Source organism: Hylobates moloch, unplaced genomic scaffold, assembly GCF_009828535.3.
Source record: "Hylobates moloch isolate HMO894 unplaced genomic scaffold, HMol_V3 SCAFFOLD_18, whole genome shotgun sequence".
In the NCBI taxonomy this organism is placed as follows: Eukaryota; Metazoa; Chordata; class Mammalia; order Primates; family Hylobatidae; genus Hylobates; species Hylobates moloch.
This window is the reverse complement of record NW_026652293.1, coordinates 33462125-33482797: the sequence shown is the minus strand read 5'-3', so window position 1 is coordinate 33482797 and position 20673 is coordinate 33462125. Positions and strand designations below refer to the sequence as shown.

At 43.4% G+C, this 20673-nt stretch overlaps 1 protein-coding gene across 2 annotated transcripts; it reads left to right on the top strand.

Moving 5' to 3' along the window:
• Positions 1 to 2584: 2584 nt before the first annotated feature.
• On the top strand, positions 2585 to 14449 carry MAGOH (mago homolog, exon junction complex subunit). Of its 2 annotated transcripts, none has more exons than XM_032137438.2 (5): positions 2585 to 2751; positions 5473 to 5531; positions 7440 to 7550; positions 12392 to 12474; positions 14192 to 14449. In XM_032137438.2, exons 1-5 carry the CDS (start codon positions 2664 to 2666, stop codon positions 14289 to 14291), a joined length of 441 nt encoding a protein of 146 aa, XP_031993329.1. In that variant the 5' UTR covers positions 2585 to 2663; the 3' UTR covers positions 14292 to 14449. The 2 variants fall into 2 exon arrangements, with proteins under 2 accessions (XP_031993329.1, XP_058286835.1); XM_058430852.1 differs by lacking the exon at positions 2585 to 2751 and adding an exon at positions 2810 to 2995 and having other exon boundaries at positions 14192 to 14316.
• Positions 14450 to 20673: the final 6224 nt, after the last annotated feature.

Genomic DNA, 20673 nt, shown 5'->3' with positions numbered 1-20673 from the left:
GTGCTTCCTCTATTGGTAATCTTATCCTTACATGGTAATTACTTGTATGCTCCTTAACTGCCTCCTGCAAGCTCTGTAAAGAACTGTCTTGCTCAACATTGTATCCTCTCTGCACATAACACTCAGTGGATGCTCAATAAATGACGCTGAATGCAGGCACCGCAGACACACCGACCATCCTCTTTCAGTTACACCATGTCTCATATCCAGAAACCTGGATTACTTCACAGCCTGACTGGAGTTGTGAGTCCTTTGAATTTCTCAACACTTTTGTTATTTGCCACATCTTTAGATCCCCAGATTCACTTATGATTTTTATAATTTTACTCCTGGAAAATAACCTTGTAGCAATTGTTTAATCCCTCTACGTACTTAACTCTAATTACCACCTCAAGATTTTTGGGATGATTCAAAGAACAAGCACAGGTAATCCCACTGACCCTAGGGGCTGACATTTATTAGGTGCTTAATACCTGGTGGTTCCCTTTTTTTCTTTTTCTTGAGATAGGGTCTTGCTTTGTCACCCAGGCTGGAGTGTACTGGTGTGATCATGGTTCCCTGCAGCCTCGACTTCCCAGGCTCAAATTATCCTCCTACTTCAGCCTCCCAAGTAGCTGCGACTACAGGTGTGCACCACCACAGCTACCTATTTTTTAAATTTTTTGTAGAGACAAAGTCGCCTATGTTGCCCAGGCTGGTCTCAAACTCCTGGGCTCAAGTGATCCTCCTGCCTCAGCCTCCCAAAGTGCTGGGATTACAGGTATGAGCCACCGTGACTAGCCCCCTTCTCTTTTATACAATTCCCTTGTTACCACCCATATCCAGTGTTCTGTAATAAAAATGTCTTATGGTTTTACAGCAATTTACAGTTTCCGAGACATTGCTTCTTATAACAGTTCTGCTAGGTGTGCATTATTATGCTCATTTTAAAGAGAAGGAAACTGAAGTCTAAAAAGTTGAGTCAGTTCACCTTTGGTTACAATGAGTCATTGTTACACAAGGGATTATTTTAACCTGTGTCCAATGATTCCCCCACACACACCTACTCTACACTCTGCTGCTAATGCTTTTTCAGGGAGAAAAGGACTCAGTGTTAAGACTGGGGGCCAGGCACGGTGGCTCATGCCTGTAATCCCAGCACTTTGGGAGGCTGAAGCAGACGGATCACCTGTGATCGGGAGTTCGAGACCAGCCTGGCCAACACGGTGAAACCCCGTCTCTACTAAAAATACAAAATTGCAAAAATTAGCTGGACATAGTGGCGCATGCCTGTAATCCAAGCTACTTGGGAGGCTAACGCAGGAGAATCACTTGAACCCAGGAGTTTGAGACCAACCTGGGCAACATAGAGAGACTTTGTCTCTACAAAAAACTTAAAAATTAGGTAGGCGAGGTTGTGGTGAACTGAGATCACTCCATTGCACTCCAGCCTGGGCAACAAGAGCGAAACTCCGTCTCAAAAAAAAAAAAAAAAAACAGACTGCAAATAGGAATCAAAGACTACTGTCCCAACTTACAAAATCGTATACAGTTCTAGTTTCCTGGACCCAAGAATGATGTCATCTCAGCACTATCTCTAGAACCATTCATTCTTTCTAAGCCTAGAACTTAGACGAGTGAAAGCAGGTTCCTATTACATAATTATGATCTTGATTGCCCTGGGCCTACTCAACTGTAAATTTTTTCCAGAGCCACAAAGGCTTCACAGAGGACAACTTTGCCCTGAAAAGAGCCTCTTTGGTCAGTGGTCCTCAACTCTGACTCACCTGAAAGCTTTACAAAAAGTACCAATGCCCAGGTCCAGCGCTGGAGGTTTTAACTGGCTTGGGGTAGAGCCCTGGCATCAGTATTTTTAGAGGCTCCCCAAGTGATTCCAATGTGCAGCCAGGCAGAGAATCACTGCTTGGTAAGTAGGATGACTGGAGAGTGGGAGATCAAATACTCTAACTTCTCACAGCACCTATTCTAGAGATCAGTGGGGCAGAAAGGTAGAAATAAAAGGTGGAAAGGGATGAAATGGGTAAATGTGGGTGAATTAGTTCCAGGGAAACGGCAGTCTCCACTGTGGATTCAGGGAAGGCGTCACTGAGGAGGGCTTTCTTAACAGTTCAGGTCAGTGGAAGCCAACTTGAGGCACACATCGTGCGCGGCATCCTCCGGGGAGGTCGGGTCATTTCACCCCATTTTACTGCCGAGATGACCTAGGTCCAGAGACGGTAAGGAGCGGTGTACGACTCACACAAGTCGGGGGTCCTGTGAACCGAGGTTGAGCCTGGCGGGCCTTCGGCCCGAGGTCTTTAAGCGAAGTCACCAGACCCGGCGTTCAAAGCCCAGAGGTAGGCAGGCGGCTGGCTCTCGGCCTCAGGCCTGGAGAGAACCCACGGATAGGAACCTCAACCTCGCTCCCGCGTCCAGCTGGAGGGGCGGAGCTGGCTGGCCCCGCCTCCGGGTTAAACAAAGTTCGTTGCAGACTAGGCGTGAAGGGGCGTGGCAGTCTTGTTGCCACTTCCGGGCGAAGAGGTTAGCGAGAAGGAACCCCTCCACGACGCGACGACAGGACCTGACGTCACTTCCGCGCGCCGCCGCAAACGTCAGTGTCGGGCGCAGAACGCGGCAGTGCGGCTTGCTCTTGGAAGTTCAGGCTCGGTTGTCTTTTGGGAGCCATGGAGAGCGACTTTTATCTGCGTTACTACGTGGGACACAAGGGCAAGTTCGGCCACGAGTTCCTGGAGTTTGAGTTCCGACCGGACGGTAAAAGCAGCCTGCCGCCCGCCGGGAGCGGGGACCAGGCCTGGGGGCCGGCGAGTGGGGAGGCCCAGGGTGGGAAATCTGTGGGTAACTAGAGGAGGGAGGGACTGAGACCTGTGCAGTGCAGATCTGAAAGGAACGCCACTGTATCTGCTCCACGGGATCTTCCTATCCATTCAACAAACGTTGACTGAACGCCCACTGTGTGCCAGGCTCTGTTCCACTCTTTGGGGATACGGCAGCGAAGGTAGACAAACTTCCTCTCTCGTGGAACTTGTGTTTTACTGCCGGGAGAGAGATCATAAACAAAAAGATTATTCCAGATAGCAGTGAGTGGTCAAAAAATAACATGGTAGAATAATTGCTGGATGGGCTGCTTTTAGATAGGTTGGCCATTAGAGAGCTCTCTAAAGGGTATATTGCAGTCGAGTCCTAATTGACAAGAAGGGCTCAGCCTTGTGAAGCTCACAAGGAAGACCATTCTACCCAAAGGGAATACCAGATGTCAAGGCTGCAGGGCGGGAATGAGCTAGGCGTGTCTCAGGTGGTCAGTGTGGTTGAAGAGTGGTGAGCTGGGAGATAGCAGGAGATGATGTCGGATAGGTAGGTAGGAGCGGCACCTTGTAGGTCTTTATAGACCACGGTAAAGAGTTTGGACTTGGAAGACTTTTTTTTTTTTTTTTTTTTGAGACGGCTTTTGCTCTTTTTGCCCAGGCTGGAGCGCAATGGCGCGATCTCGGCTCATTGCAACCTCCGCCTCCCGGGTTCAAGCGATTCTCCTGCCTCAGCCTCCCAAGTAGCTGGAATTACAGGCGCCCACCACCACGCCCGGCTAATTTTGTATTTTTAGTAGAGACGGAGTTTCACCATGTTGGCCAGGCTGGTCTCGAACTCCTGACCTCAGGCGATCCGCCCGCCTCGGCGTCCCAAAGCGCTGGGATTACAGGTGTGAGCCACCGCGCCTGGCCGGGCTTGGAAGGTTTTAAGCAGAGAAGAAATATGATCTGTTCTTGAAAAACCATTCTGGTTATCGGTTGCAGAATGGGCAAGAGTGGAAACAAGGCTATTGATTAGGAGACTGTTGCAGTTGTCAAGACAAGAAAGATGTTGGGGGCCGGGCGCGGTGGCTCACGCATGTAATCCCAGCCCTTTGGGAGGCCGAGGTATGCGGATCACTTGAGGTCAGGAGTTTGAGACCAGCCTGGCCAACAAGGTGAAACCCCGCCTCTACTAAAAATACAAAAAGTAGCTGGGTGTGGTGGTAGACGCCTGTAATCCCAGCTGCTCGGGAGGCTGAGACAGGAGAATCGCTTGAACCTGGGGCAGAGGTTGCAGTGAGCTGAGATAGTGCCACTGTACTCCAGCCTGGGTGACAGAGCAAGACTCTGTCTCAAAAAAAAAAAGGTATTGGTTGGGACTACAGAGATAGTAGAAATGGAGAGAAAGATTTAGGAAACTGTTGGAGGCAGAACCAACTGGACTTTGATCGTTGATAGGATTTTGTTGGCAGAGGCACTGTGGTGAAGGAAAGAGGAATCAAAGATGACAGAAGACATCCACTAAGTGGGGCACAAAGATGAATCTGACAGGCCCCGACTGTGAGGGAGATAGATTTGTAAGCAGTGATAAAACAGCATATTAGGTGTTGTGGTAAAAAGAAACAGGAGGCTCGCAGCAGAGAAGCGTGCACCTAACCAAGCCTGAGGGTCAGAGGAGGCTTCCTACATAAAATGATGGGAGGAGGGGATGTGAGGAATTGGTTAGGAGACCAAGAAGAGTCAAGAAGGCATTTTAGACAGCATGCAAATAGGCTGAAAACCAAAAAGTGCTTGGGATGTTTCAGGCAGAAACCAAGTAGTTTGACTCCAGCTGTGTGAGGGAAGAATATTGCAGGAATGAGGCTGGAAAAGCAGGCAGGGGCTTAGCTTAGCTGTATGCCATGTTGAGGAGTTTGGATTTTACCAGGAAGGCAGTGGAAAGCCATTGACTTTATCAAAGTATTAGAGTAACCTAATCTGATAGATCTGTTACCACATCACCTTGTCCACTGTATGGACAGTGAACTGAATGTGAAGAAACTTGAGGCAGAGAGACAGCACAGAGGCTGTTGGAATAAATTCATTGGGCTCATCTCACATGTATGTCTTCTAGTCTACATGTCTTCTATTTCTTTCTGTCTTCTCCTCATCCCCACCGTATACTCACATTAATCTGTCAGATGCACACGTGGGCAAAGGGTCTTGTGTACCAGATGTGCTCAGTGATAAAAGCAGCAGCTTTTCCATCACAGAAATAGAGTGTGGCACAGTCACATGATAATATATGTAAACAGCATCCTACAGTTTTCAAAATGTTTTCACAGCTCATTTGAGCCTCAGGAGGTCCTATGTGCTGGTAAGTTATCAATTACTATGCCTGTTTTCAGGATGTTCACCTGCAAAAATGTGATTCGACAAAGTCAGAAAAGAGCCTGTCTGTGTTTATACCTCACCTGAGCTGCTTTTTGCAGTAGTTGAGTGTCAGCTGTATATTTGGCTGTTTAAGCCTGAAGTGAAGAACTGAAAAGACTAGTATTGTTGAAATACCTTAAGAGTAAATAATAAATCTGTTAGACACTTTGAGCAAGTTAGATACATTTTGGGCAACTGCTGATGCCTTGGTATGGTATTGATGCTTTATTCATACGTTTTTATTATACATTGAAATTGTTTTTTGCCCCCACAGGGAAGTTAAGATATGCCAACAACAGCAATTACAAGAATGACGTCATGATCAGAAAAGAGGTATGAGCCTTCTGCCTTCTGAGAGTCCTTCATTTGCTACATTTCAGCTTTTTGTCTTGCATTGTTTTTATTGTTTCTAGTAGTATTGAAAGATAAAGAACAGGGAGAGAGACACATGTCTATAGACAGCTTCTGGATTATTTCCCAAATCATCTTTTAGTTGGGATTTTTTAATTTTACAATGTGGAATCAATTACTGGTAACCTTTGACATACCTTGGTTTGAACCCTGAGTCTGCTGCTTACTACCCCATGTAGCCTTGGGCAAGTTCCTGGCTGAACTTGATAAATCTGTTTCTTCACCTGTAAAAACAGGAATAATAAAAGCTACCTCCCACTCCCAAGTGCTGTCATAAAATTAAATATGTTATATTTAAAGTGCTCTGTATATTTCCTGGCACATAGTACACAATGGAGAGCTATTTAATTTGCATCCGAGTGAGAAAGGGAGCATGGGAAAGCAGTTGACATCATTGAATGCATGTTAGATGTCAGACATGGCATCTTATTTAACCCTGATTGTAAGCCCATGTGATGGGGGAGGGTATTATAGCCCCCTTACAAATAAGAAAATAAAGGCCCAGATATTAATTATGAGGCTTGTTCAGAGTTACCCCTGCTAGAAAGAGATACAGCAGGAATTCCCAATCCTGCCCCAGTAAAGTTCATATTCTCTGTTCTGTGATTTCTACTATATCATTAAGGCTTCATCAAAGCTACTCTTTCCTTTTAACCACTTTGCCACCTTTGAAAATGTCTTAGCATATATTTTCATACTGTTATTTTAGCTATTGATTTTATGCTTGTTCACACATGTCAATATCCTCACTTTTTTTACACAGGCATATCTTTTAAAATCTTCAAGAGTGTATTACCTAGTTAAGAATAACTGGCCGGGCGCGGTGGCTCACGCCTGTAATCCCAGCACTTTGGGAGGCCGAGGCGGGTGGATCATGAGGTCAGGAGATCGAGACCATCCTAGCTAACACGGTGAAGCTCTGTCTGTACTGAAAATACAAAAAAATTAGTTGGGCATGGTGGCGGGTGCCTGTAGTCCCAGCTACTAGGGAGGCTGAGGCAGGAGAATGGCATGAACCCAGGAGGCAGAGCTCGCAATGAGCCGAGATCACACCACTGCACTCCAGCCTGGGTGACACAGCGAGACTCCATTTCAAAAAAAAAAAAAAAGAATAACCAGGGCATGTGGGTGTTGCAGTCTCTTTTTTGCTACAACAAAATGCCTGAGACTGGGTAATTTGTAAGCAGTAAAAATATATTTCTCACAATTTTGAAGGCTGGAAAGTCCAAGATCAAGGCGCTGGCAGGTTCAGTGTCTAGTGAGGGCCCAGTCTCTGCTTCCTCAACTGTGCCTAGTTTTTGCATCCTCCAGAAGGGATGAATGCTGTGTCCTCATTTGGTGAAAGAACAAGAAAGGGGCCAGCTAGTTCCCTTAAGCTCTCTTCTAAGGCACTAATCTATCCCTGGGGCCTCTGCCCTCAAGGCCTGATCACCTCCTAAAGGCCATATCTCTTAACACTGTTGCATTGGGGATTAATTTCAATATGAATTTTTTGGAGGAGGCACAAACATTGAAACCATGGCAGGGGGCACTCACAGATCTGTTTTGGGTTTCGTTGTGAGTTGGCTCTGTGGGCAGGCAGAAGGGCCATGTGAACAGGATGTACCAGGAGGTAGTAACAGCTAGATAGGGGACCGAGGTGCAGTTATTGGATACTTCTGACCCTGTCCCTCACCTGCACCATGCCGAGGTTGAGCATGAATGTCTTCCCACTTAAGGAGATGCCAGAAATAAGTCTGCAGGAACAGTTATTTTTATCTTCCATCACTATCTGAGTCAAAGCACTGCTTAAGGATACAACATACATTTTGTTTTTTAACTTGCTTTCAGGCTTATGTACATAAAAGCGTGATGGAGGAACTGAAGAGAATAATTGATGACAGTGAAATTACCAAAGAGGATGATGCACTGTGGCCTCCTCCTGACCGAGTGGGCCGGCAGGTGTGTTTTATTGATTATCCTGTAGTGCAGAAATCTTACAAATAAGATGAGGTTTAGTAATCTGCATATGATAGTGAAACTGTGTGTGTGTGTGTGTGTGTGTGTGTGTGTGTGGTGGTGGTGGTGGTGGTGGTGGTGGTGGTGGTGGTGGTCCCAGCCCTGCAGAAAGCAGATTGCCAGCGCCTTGGTCTAAGGAAGCATTAATCCCATGGGAAGGAACAGGGAGAACAAGTGCTGCTGGCCACCAAGAACCCAGCCTTGAATTTCTTCTTAGGACCTCCCACACTCCCTCCTCCACATAAAGTTTTTGCTGCCTATTCTCACGTACTAACTACTATGGACAAAGCATTGTGGAGATACAAAGAGAAATAGAACATAATTATTTCAACAATCTAATGAAAGGAAAATCATACAAATAATTCAGTGTATGTATTTAAATTCATGTATATTTATATACATTAATGTATATATTCATTCTGAGCACCATTTTGGTAACTAAAAAATAAAAGCCACTGTCATATTGAACTTAATTAACAGAAAAGGTATTTTTACTCTGACTGCTACCATCCTAATCCAGACTTCTAATAGATTTCCTTGTTTTTCCTCTTGTTCCATACCATCCATTTTTCCATCCTGAAAGCCAGTGTGATTTGATTTTTTTTTTTTTTTTTGAGATGGAGTCTCACTCTGTCACCCAGGCTGGAGTGCAGTGGCATGATCTCGGCTCACTGCAGCCTCCGCCTCCTGGGTTCAAGCGATTCTCCTGCCTCAGCCTCCAGAGTAGCTGGGATTACAGGCACACACCACCATGCCCAGCTAATTTTTGTATTTTTAGTAGAGATGGCGTTTCACCATGTCGGCCAGGCTAGTCTCAAACTCCTGACCTCAGGTGATCCGCCCGCCTTACCCTCCCAAAGTGCTGGGGTTACAAGCGTGAGCTGCTGCATTCTACCAGTCTGATCTTTAAAAATGTAAATTTGCTTATGTATTCCACTGATTTAAACTCCAATGGCTTCCCACTGTACTTAAAATTCAAACTCCCACCTTATCTTTTACCATGCTTCCAATCTGTCATGGTGTTCAAACTTTACTAGTTTCATTTCTGTTCCTCAGACATACCTAGGTGGTTCTTACTTCAGGGCCTTTGCACTTGCCACATTCCGCCTAAAATATTCTTCCTTTAACTCTATACAAGACTGTCTCTATTATTGAGGTCTTCAAAAGTCACTTCCTCAGTGATGTCTTGCCTGTCCATCCAATCTAAGAAGTCTCTTCCCATCATTAAGAAAAAGATCTGTTGTGTTGTCTTTTTGTGTGTGTGTTTTTTGCTTTTTACTTTCAGTTTCATCACAATATGTGTTGTCTTTGTAGCACTTATTATTGTCTAAAACTGTCTTACTTGCTTTTCAGTTTTTTTCACTGCTATATCTCTAGTGACTAAAATAGTACCTATCTATAGTAAAAGCTCAATAATAATGTATTTGTTAAATTAATATGAAAACCCATATAAACTCATTCCTAATAATCTCAAAATAATGGACCAACCCTTGAAGAAGAGTTTTTTTAAAAAATCCACTCTCAGTAGTTACTAAAGTTAACTTTAATTTATGTTCGAGGGATCTCAGTAATATCATATATATGTATTTTGCTTTACCATTTATAAAATTTTTATTTCTGTTAACTTGTTCTGCCATCACAACAATTCTGTAAAGAGGGAAGGGCATATTCCTTTGTACCAGCAATAAGCCATTGGATACTGTAATTAAAATCAATCCCATTAATAATTGCAAGAAAAGTTATAAAGAACTTGGGAATGCATTTAACAAGATGTACAAAACTTGAAAGGGCTTTATAGAAGGACAAAACTATGTATCGTTTTTGTGGATGGCAAGATTCAGTATCATAAAGATGTCGGTTTTCAACAAAGTAATTTATAAATTCACTCTTAATTCAAATAAAAATCGCAGTAGGCTTTTTTTTCCCTTTAGAATCGAATAGAATGAGCATTAAATTCATGGAAAATCAGAGGCAAGAGTAGCCAAAATAATACTGGAGATTTCTTATAAAGCTATGGTCATTTGTAGTATGATATTGCCTCTGGAATTGACAGCTAAACAAATGGAACAGAATAGAGAGCCCAGAAACCAACCTATGAATATATGGAAACTTGGAAAAGTGTACTACAGAGGTGGACTTTCACATTAATGGGAAAAGAACGAATTATTTAATAAATTGTACCAGGACAGCTGACAATATATTTATGGAATATTTTTTAAATTAGGCCATAGAAATCAAAAATTTTAAACAGAATATAGACTTTTATTATTTCTGGGTAGAGAAGGAGTTTTTAAAACTCCTTAAGGGGTAAGATTGGTAAATTTGACTTCTTTACAACTTAGGTTTGACAAAAGATGGCAAGATAAAGTTGAAAGATAAGCCATAGACCGGAAGAAGATATCTGCAAAACATAAAACTGGCAAGAGTTCTCCATCCAGAATATATAAAGAATTACAAATTAATAAAAAGACACTCCCATGGCAGAATGTGCAAAGGTTATGAATAGATAACTTACAAGATCAAACTAGTGGCTAATATGAAAAGATTTACGGCTTCATTTGTAAAACGAAAGGACAACAGTGAGATACCATTTCAGACCCATTAGAATAACAACAGAAAAAAATCTACCAAATTTAAAAAATGATAGGAGAAAAGAGAATAAAATTAGTATAACCGCGTTAGGGAGTAATTTTGTGGTATCTGGCAACATTTAAAATACTAGGAATTATGTGGAGACATTTTCACATGTACAAGGAGACGTATAGAAGAATATTGCTACATTGTTTATAGGAATAAAAATTCAGAACTTAAGTTTATTTCAGTAGGGAAATGGAATACCATAAGCATTTAAAACTAATGAGCTAGATCTGTGTAACTCAACATTGATAAATCTCGAAAACAATGTGGAATGAAAAATGTAAAAAGTATGTATAATAAGACCATTTTTGTAAAAATTTTAAGGCACACTACCACGTCTAGGCCAGGTGCAGTGACTCATGCCTGCATTCCCAGCACTTTTTTTCTTAATTGGGAGGCCAAGGTGGGAGGATGACTTGAGGCCAGGAGCTCAAGACCAGCCTGAGCACAGTGAGACCTTTTTTCTACAAAAGACAAACAAACAAACAAAAACCCTAAAAATTAACTGGTGGCGCATACGTGTAGTCCTAGCTATTCGAGAGGCTAATTTAGGTGCAGTATAGCATGAGCCCAGGCGCTCAGGGTTACAGTGAGCTCTGATCCTACCACTGCACTTCAGCTTCAGTGACAGGGTGAGACCCTGTATCTAAAAAGAAATAAGTAAAAACATACTACCAAATCTGAAACGAGTGGAACAAGTCAGGGGATACAGGAAGGAGAACAGAATGGGAGATGGACATAAACTTTGTAGTATTTTACTTCTTTTTTAAAAAAAATCTGACACAAGTATGGCAATAATTTATAAATCTGAGCATTGGAAACATCTCAGTTTTTTCTATTTTCTGATTGAATTATAACAAAAAGTATATATGAATCAAAAAGAAGAAAAAGTAAATAGGGCTCACAAGAATATAAATTCCACAGGGCAGAGATCTTTGGTTTGCTTGGTTTTACTTATCTGTCCAAAGCACTGAGAACAATACCTAGCACCCAGTAGGCTACACATAGATACTTTTTGAAGGTTTATGGTACTCATGTCACTGTTTGGAAATTGAGATCCAACATCATACAGGTAGGGAGTGACAAAGTGGGGATCACACCTAAGGTCTGGAAGTTGCCTAGATAGATTAGATTCTTTGGTTTTGGTTTTTGTTTGTTATTGTTGGAGACAGGGTCTCACTCTGTTGCCCAAGCTGGAGTACAGTGATGAGATCATGGCTCACTGCAGCCTTGACCTCCTGGGGTGAAGGGATCCTCCCACCTCAGCCTCTCTAGTAGCTGGGACCACAGATGCACGCCACCACACCCAGCTAGTTTTCGTATTTTTTGTAGAGATGAGGTTTTGCCAAGTTGTCCAGACTGCTCTTAAACTGCTGGGCTCAAGCGATTCTCCTGCATTGGCCTCCCAAACTGCTGGGATTACAGGTGTGAGTCACCACACCCAGTCCAATTGTTTGGTATTTTTAAAACATAGATGTATTCATGTTACTCCACATTGTTGACAATGAAAACTCATACAAAATACTACATAGGCTAGGCGCAGTAGCTTGTGCCTATAATCCCAGCACCTGAGAGGCTGAGGCAGGCGGATCACCTGAGGTCAGGAGTTCGAGACCAGCCTGGCCAACATGGTGAAACCCTGTCTCTATTAAAAATAAAAAAATCCATCCTGGCTACCATGGTGAAACCCCGTCTCTACTAAAAATACAAAAAAATTAGCCAGGCATGGTGGTGGGCACCTGTAGTCCCAGCTACTCAGGAGGCTGAGGCAGGAGAATTGCTTGAACCTGGGAGGCGGAGGTTGCAGTGAGCCAAGATCATGCCAGTGCACTCCAGCCTGGGCAACAGAACGAGACTCTGTCTCAGGAAAAAAAAAAAAAAAAAAAAAAAAAAAAAAAAAAAAACCTACATAGATTTTTCCAAATCTGAGAAATGGTAGAGCCTTAAGGGTACAACTTCTTCTAAATATGAGCTGTATTTATCTCTTGTTTCTAGTGCCCAGCACAGTTTAGTGCTCAGAGTGAACTGCCCTTGTTTTTGTGGCCATCTGTAGTCAAGTTTGTGTGATTTGGCAAATGACTAATCCTTCTGTGTGCTTGATGAATAATCCAATTCTACTTGACTTAGATTTTCTAAAATGTTTCTAGGAGCTTGAAATCGTCATTGGAGATGAACACATTTCTTTTACAACATCAAAAATTGGTTCCCTTATTGACGTCAATCAATCCAAGTAAGTGTGTGTGATCCTTATATCCAGTTGTGTCTGTTTTGGAGCAGATTGATAAGAAACCTTAACCAAATTGGGACCATTATGGGAAGATCTGGGGCAAATGCAAAATGCAGATGGGCAGTTTTGTCCTCCTTGTTAGGGAGGGACCCCAAATTATTTTTGAGGACTTGCTCCTATTACTTTTGGTGTTTCATTCCGCCATTGCTACTGCGAGCTTCTTGTTGACACACACATACAGATTAATGCATAGGAGCAGCCAGAACAAAAAATGGAATATGCCAAAAATGTACTCATGATAAACCGTAGAGTCACCAAGTCTGAATAGCTTTCTCAGTGTGACTGTTGAGACTGGCACATCTTAAAATCTGACTTCGATGAAACTTGACATTTTTTAGGATCTAAATTTTATTTTATTTTAAATTTACTATTATTATTATTATTATTTTGAGATGGAGTGTCACACTGTCACCTGGGCTGGAGTGCAGTGGCACAATCTCAGCTCACTGCAACCTCTGCCTCCTGGGTTCAAGCGATTCTCCTGCCTCAGCCTCCTGAGTAGCTGGGACTACAGGCACCTGCCACCACACCCGGCTAATTTTTTTGTATTTTTAGTAGAGACAGGGTTTCACCATGTTGGCCAGGCTGGTCTCGAACTGCTGACCTCATGATCCGCCTGCCTCAGCCTCCCAAAGTTCTGGAATTACAGGCGTGAGCCACCGTGCCCTGCTTTAAATTTATTATTTTTTACAAAAGCATTGGTTTGGTGAAAAGGGATCAAGATTTTAAAATTCATGTTGTCAGTGGGGCAGATTATCAAGTTGAGGCATGAACCTATGTGCTACAAAGAATCCTTAGAATTTGGCAACTTCTTTGGCTCTTATGTTTTGAGGGTTCAGGATTAGGTACGGCTCACTTTTGGCAAATGTTGGGCATAATTGTCTTCCTTTGGACACTCTTCTTAGCCAGTGATGCCACAGTAATCTTCAACCTCTTGGTCCTGCTTAGTACTACTACTTTTTAAAAAAGTTTTCCTAACTCGGGCCGGGTGTGGTGGCTCACGCCTGTAATCCCATCACTTTGGGAGGCCGAGGCGGGCGGATCACCTGAAGTTGGGAGTTCAAGACCAGCCTAACCAACATGGAGAAACCCCGTCTCTACTAAAAATACAAAAAATTAGCCAGGCGTAGTGGTGCATGCCTGTAATCCTAGCTACTCAGGAGGCTGAGGCAGGAGAATCTCTTGAACCTGGGAGGCAGAGGTTACAGTGAGCTGAGATCACGCCATTGCACTCCAGCCTGGGCAACAAGAGCAAAACTCCGTCTCAAAAAACAAAACAAAACAAAGTTTTCCTAACTCTGAAAGTAATATATGCTCATTGTAGAAAATACAGGAAATGTAGAAAAGTAGAAAGGGGAAAATCATCCACAACCTTATCAATCAGACAACCGTTATTAATATCTTGCAGTATTTCTTTTTAATCTTTTTTTCTGTGCATTAATAGAATATATACTTTTTAAGAAGCATAAAAAATAGTTGAGATTAATAATTGTTATTTTAATTATTTTTTTCACTTAATGTAAACATTTCCCTATATTAAAAACTCAGCATATTTAAATTACCTCATAATATACCATTTTAATATATAGTCTTTTCCTTTTTAGGTACACTTGATGGGTCAAAGTTTTAATGCCTAAACATTTTTCCTTTTGCATTTTAGGGATCCAGAAGGCTTACGAGTATTTTATTATCTTGTCCAGGACCTGAAGTGTTTGGTCTTCAGTCTTATTGGATTACACTTCAAGATTAAACCAATCTAGATTGAATATTGGTGTGGACATGGGGGTGGGGGGGGGGCGGTGGGTGGGAGTAGAAAATTTTGTGTATATCAGGGCAGTATTTTTTTATAAACTATAAATGATTGTCTTTAATAAATATGTGATAAAATCCAATTTTTATTATTTTATAAAGACCTGAACATGTGAACTCTTCTCAGTTACTTTGTAGAACACTGACATTCTATGTGAAGTATTGCCCAAAAATCAAGTCTAATTATACCTACCATTTTACAGGAAATAAGAGAATACAGAAACATGTTTTAAAAATACAGTGGGACTTCAATCAGCCATATTGAGAGGAAATTCCAAGGCAAATGACCTGGTTTCTTCAATAAATTACAAGGGAAACAGATGGAATGGGAGCTTATAAAGGAGACTTAAGAGACACATGACACAGTGTTTGGACCCTATTTGGATAATGATTCAAAAAAAATGTAAAATTAGGCCAGATGTGGTGGCTCACACCTGTAATCCCAACACTTTGGGAGGCCGAGGTGGGCGGGTCACCAAGACCTGCCTGGCTAACATGGTGAAACCCTGTCTCTACTAAAAATACAAAAATTAGCTGGGCGTGGTGGCATGAGCCTGTAATCCCAGCTACTCATGAAGCTGAGGCAGGAAAATCGCTTGGACCCGGGAGGCAGAGGCTGCAGTGAGCGGAGTTCGTACCACTGCACTTCAGCCTGGGCGACAGCAAGACCCCATGTCAAAAAAAAAAAAAGGTAAAATTAATACCATTAAGGAAATTTAACACTGGTTTGATGGTTTAGGTATGCAATAGTATGATGGTTGGAGTTTTTAAAATCACCTTTTATAGATACAAATATTTTAGGTTTTAGTAGGTATTTCAGTGTAGGGGAAAATACTTTGGTTTCTTACATGATAACAAGATAAAATGTTTGGTCTCAGAAAAGTTTTCCATTAATCCATTTTAAAATCAGAATACCAACAGCCATTCAGGACCAAGTCAAGTTGTATAGTGTGGGAATTTGTTCAGCAGGTAGACCTGTAGACAACTTTTTCTTTCTGCAAAATTGCGTGGCTTCTTTAAGCACGGTACTGGTTGAACAGATAGCACCTGCTGAAAGGAACCAGGCCTTACTAAGCCTCATCTGAAGGGAAGTGATTAGCCTAAACTCACCCTGCTAAAAACAGGCCAGCTTGGGACAAGGTCCCAAGTGTCCTGACTTCCTGGACCCATTCTTTTTCCACCACACTCTACTTCAAAGACTGTGGGGCAAGTTAAGAACAGCACTGAGATGTCAGGGTTCCTGACTCCAGTGCACCTCCTCCTATAAGGGTATTTGGGGCAATGAAGCAAGTTGGTAGTAAAGTAGACATCAAAAAAAGTCACTCTAAACTTTTAAAGAAGTGACGGGACCTCAGGTGATAAAAGAGTCTTTTTTGTTTTGTTTTCTGAGGCAAAAAAAAACTTTAGTGAAGAAAAGTATTCTTGGCTGGGTGCAATGGCTCACCCTGTAATCCCAGTACTTTGGGAGTCTGAGGCGGGTGGATCACCTGAGGTCAGGAGTTTGAGACCATCCTGGCCAACCTGGTGAAACCTCATCTCTACTAAAAATAAACAATTGGCTGAGTGTGGTGGCACACGCCTGTAATCCCAGCTACTTGAGAGGCTGAGGCAGGAGAATCGCTTGAACCCAGGAGGCAGAGGTTGCCGTGAGCCAAGATTTCAGCACTGCACTCCAGCCTGGGCAACAAGAGCAAAACTCTGTCTCAAAAAATAAAAGAGACCGGGCATGGTGGCTTACGCCTGTAATCCCAGCACTTTGAGAGGCCGAGGCAGGCGGATCACCTGAGGTCAGGAGTTTGAGACCAGCCTGACCAACATGGAGAAACCCCATCTCTACTAAAAATACAAAATTAGCCTGGCATGGTGGTGCATGCCTGTAATCTCAGCTACTCAGGAGGCTGAGACAGGAGAATCGCTTGAATCTGGGAGGCAGAGGTTGCGGTGAGCCAAGATCATGCCATTGCACTCCAGCCTGGGCAACAAGAGTGAAACTCTGTCTCAAAAAAAAAAAAAAAAAGAAAAAAACAGGGTCTGGCTGGTCTCAAACTCCTGTGCTGAAGCCGTCCTCCTACCTCAGCCTCCCAAAGTGCTAGAATTACAGGTGTGAGCCACTGTGCCCAGCCTATCTATCTATCTATCTATGTATCTATCTATCTATCTATCTATCTATCTTATATATATATTTTTTTTTTTTAGACATGGTCTTGCCCTGTCACCCAGGCTGGAGTTTAGTGGTGCGATCTTGGCTGATTGCAACCTCTGCCTCCCAGGCTCAAGCCATCCTCCCACCTCAGGCTCCCAAAAAGCTGGGACCATAGGCATGTGCCACCATGCCTGCTAATTTTTTGTATTTTTAGTAGAGATGTGGTTTCACCATGTTGCCCCAGTTGGTCTTGAACTCCTGAGCTCAAGTGATCCACCTGCCTCGGCCTCCCAAAGTGCTGGGATTATGGGCATAAGCCACCATGCCTGGCCCCTATTTATATCTTATACTGTCTATGTTTTGAAAAGTTATTATTTTTGATAGGTTTATCTTTTAGTCTTGCTACTCAATATATGAGTAGTGTACACATAATTAGTGTTAAAATCTTTTGCATTTGTCGGTGTAGTTACCATTCCCAGTGAGTTTTGTGCCGTCAGACGATTTCTCATTGCTTAACATCCTTTTCTTTCAGACTGAAGAACACTCTTTAGCATTTCTTGAAGGAAAGGTCTGGTGTGTTGACAAAATCCCTCAGCTTTTGTTTGTCTAGGAAATTTTATTTTTCCTTCATGTTTAAAGGATATTTTTGCTGGATATACTATTCTAGGATAAACGTTTTTTTCCTTCAGTACTTTAAATGTCATGCCACTCTCCTGGCCTGTAAGTTTTCCACTGAGAAGCCTGCTGCCAGAAGCATTGGAGCTTCTTTGTGTGTTATTTGTTTCTTTTTTCTTGCTGCTCTTAGGATCCTTTCTTTATCTTTGACCTTTGGGAGTTTGATTATTAAATGACATGAGGTAGTCTTATTTGGGTTAAATCTGCTTGGTGTTCTATAACTTTCTTGTACTTGAATATTTATATATTTCTCTAGGTTTGGAAAGTTCTGTTATTCTTCCTTTGAATAAACTTCCTATCCTAATTTCTCTCTACCTTCTCTTTAAGGCCAATAACTCTTAGATTTGCCCATTTGTGGCCACTGTCTAGATATTGTAGGCATACTTCATCCTTTTTTGTTATTTTTTCTTTCAATTCTTGTGTATTTTCAAACAGCCTGTCTTCAAGCTCACTAATTCTTTCTTCTGCTTGATCAGTTCTCATGTTTAGAGACCCTGGTGCATTCTTTGGTATATCAGTTGAATTTATCAGCTCCAGAATTTCTATTTAATTTTTAAAATTATTCCCATCTCTTTGTCAAATTTATCTGGCAGGATTCTGAGTTCCTTTTTCCATCTCTTTGTTAAGTTTATCTGGCAGGATTCTGAGTTCCTTCTCTGTGCTATCTTGAATTTCGCTGAGCTTCCTCAGTGACAGTGAATTATCTGTCTGAAAGGTCACATATCTCTGTCACTCTGGGATTGGTCACTGGTGTCTTATTTAGTTCATTTGATTAGGTCATGTTTTCTTGGATGGTATTGATGTTTGGGACTGTTGGTCAATGCAGAGCATTGAATAATTAGGTATTTATTGTAATTTTCACAGTTTGGGCTTATTTGTACCCATCCTTCTTCAGAAGGCTTTTCCAAGTACTCAAAGGGAAATGAGTGTTGTGGTGTAAATATTTGGTCACTGCAGCTGTAACTGCATTAGGGGGCACCCCAAACCCAGTGATGCTGTGACTCTTGTAGACTCAGAGGTACTGCCTTGATGGTCTTGGGTAAGATCCAAAGAGAATTCCCTGGATTACCAGGCAGAGTCTCTTTTTATCTTCCCTTACTTTCTCCCAAATAAATGGAGTCTCTCTCTCCATGCTGAGCTGCCTGGAGTTGGGAGAGGAGTGACACAAGCATCCCTGTGGCCACCACTGCTGGAACTGTGCTGTGTCAAACCTGAAGCCAGTGCAGTAGTGGGTCTTGCCCAAGGCCCATGGTGACTATTGCCTGGTTATTGCTGATGTTTATTCAAAGCCCAAAGGCTCTTTAGTCAGCAGGTGGTGAATCCAGCCAGGCTTGTGTCTTACCCTTTGGGGTGGCAGGTTCCCTTCTGGCCCAGGGTGGGTTTAGAAATGCTGTCCAGGAGCTAGGGCATGGAGTCCGGGCTTTAGAAACCTACTTGGAGCTTTATTTTACTGTGGCTGAGCTGGTACCCAAGTTGCAAGACCAACTCCTTTTTAACTCTTTCTTCTCTTTTCCTTAAGCAGAAGGAGTCTCTCCCTGTGGCAACCATTGCTGGGAAGGCACTGGGTCACACCTGAAGGCAGCAGGTGTTTATTCAAGGCCCAACAGCTCTTTAGTCAGCACATGATGAATCCTGCCAGGACTGGGTCCTTTCCTTCAAAGCAGTGGGTTCCCTTCTGGCCCATGATAGCTCTAGAAATATCTGGGAGATAGAGCCTGGCAAGGGGGCTTCAGGACTCTGCGTAGTGTTTTATTCTACTGTGGCTGGGATAGTATCCAAGCTGTAAGACAAGGTCCTCTTTACTTTCCCCTCTCCTTTCCTCTAAGGGAAAAGAGTCTCTCCTGGAGCTGTGAGCTGTGCTGCCTGGGGTTAGGGGACTGGTGACATAAACACTCCTTTGGCTCCCCAGCTGGTATCTCACTAGGCTGTGTGCACCCCAAGTCCACGGGCTCTGAGCTCAGGACAGCACCAGGACTTGCCCAGGAATTGCAGTCTTTGTGGCCTAGACCGCCTTTCAAATTTATTTAGGACCCTGAGGCACTTTAGCCAGTGGTGGTTGGGCTCGCCAGAACCTGACCACTGGGATGGATGATTCCTCTCTGGCTAGGGTTTCTCTAAGTGCTTCCTCTGTGGGCACTAGCTGAATTCTGCCCTGAGTTGCTTTCCACTGTGACAGGGCAGCACTCAGTTCCAATGCAAAGTCACATAAGCACACAGATTCTCTCTCTGTGCCAGGCAGCCAGCTGCTGCCAGAGGATGAGGGAGGGGTGGTGGTAGCAATTCAAGACTGTCTTTCCTACCCTCTTCATTGCCTTGTTCCTTTTTTTTTTCTTCTTCTTCTTCTTTTATGAGATAGAGTCTCACTCTGTCACCCAGGCTGGAGTGCCATGGCATGATCTCAGCTCACTACAACCTCCACATCCTGGGTTCAAACAATTCTCCTGCCTTAGCCTCCGGAGTAGCTGGGACTACAGGTGTGCACTGCCATACTCGGCTAATTTTTGTATTTTTAGTAGAGACAGGGTTTCACTATGTTGGCCAGCTAGGTCTCAAACTCCTGACCTCAGGTGATCTGCCCGCCTCAACCTCCCAAAGCACTGGGATTACAGGTGTGAGCCACCGCACCCGGCCATTGCCTTATATCTTGATGTGATGTTAAAACCAGCTACTGTGATTGCTACCTGAGTTTTGGTTCTCATGAAGGTGCTTTCTTGTGTGGATAGTTGTTCAGTTTGGTGTTCCTGCCAGGGAAGAGGAGGAGGAGGATCACTGGAAGGTTCTATTTGGCCATCTTGCCCCACTTCCCAGAAGAGTCTTGAATGTGCTGTTCCTTTTACCGTTAATCTCCACAGCTCCTGCATGGTCTCAGATGTAGCCTGGACAGGAGGCCAGATAAAATAAAGTTCAATAAACGTATGAGAGAAGGATAAACCAGGTGGGCTCCCAAAAAAAGAGCCGGCTGGAGGGGAATGTCCAGTCTCAAGGACCACAATGAGAAGGATGTGGACACGGGGCAACCTCTGGAGAGGGGCCTAGAAACCAGGTCTCTTGGGTGAAACAGGAAAGGGCAGTTTAAAGAAAGGCACCATCCCCAAATCTGATAAACCAATACACTCTATTTTTTAAAGTGTCTTGGTTTATCTTTATTTGGCAGTCTTGGAACTCTTCCTTTTGTAGCTTTTCCCCTGGGCAGAGGGAGCTGACATGATCTGAGAAGTTCCAGGGCAGGCAGAGTAGTGAAGAGCCTGGAAAGAACTGAGGGGCAGGAACTGTCTTTTTCGCTTAAAGCAGGCACAAAATTGGCGTTCAGTAAGTGTCTGTCGCACCACCGAATCCTGGAGTCAGGCTTCCGCTGGCCTGAGCACAGGTTGCTCGCGACCTGGCTGACCTCCACTGGCCCCAGATCCCCAGATGCGAAATGCCCCGTGGGCCAGGGGAGCAGCCGCGCTCAGAGGTCCCTGCCCCGCGGCCCCGGCCCCGCCCTACTGAGGGTGCGCAGACGGCACCAGCCGTTT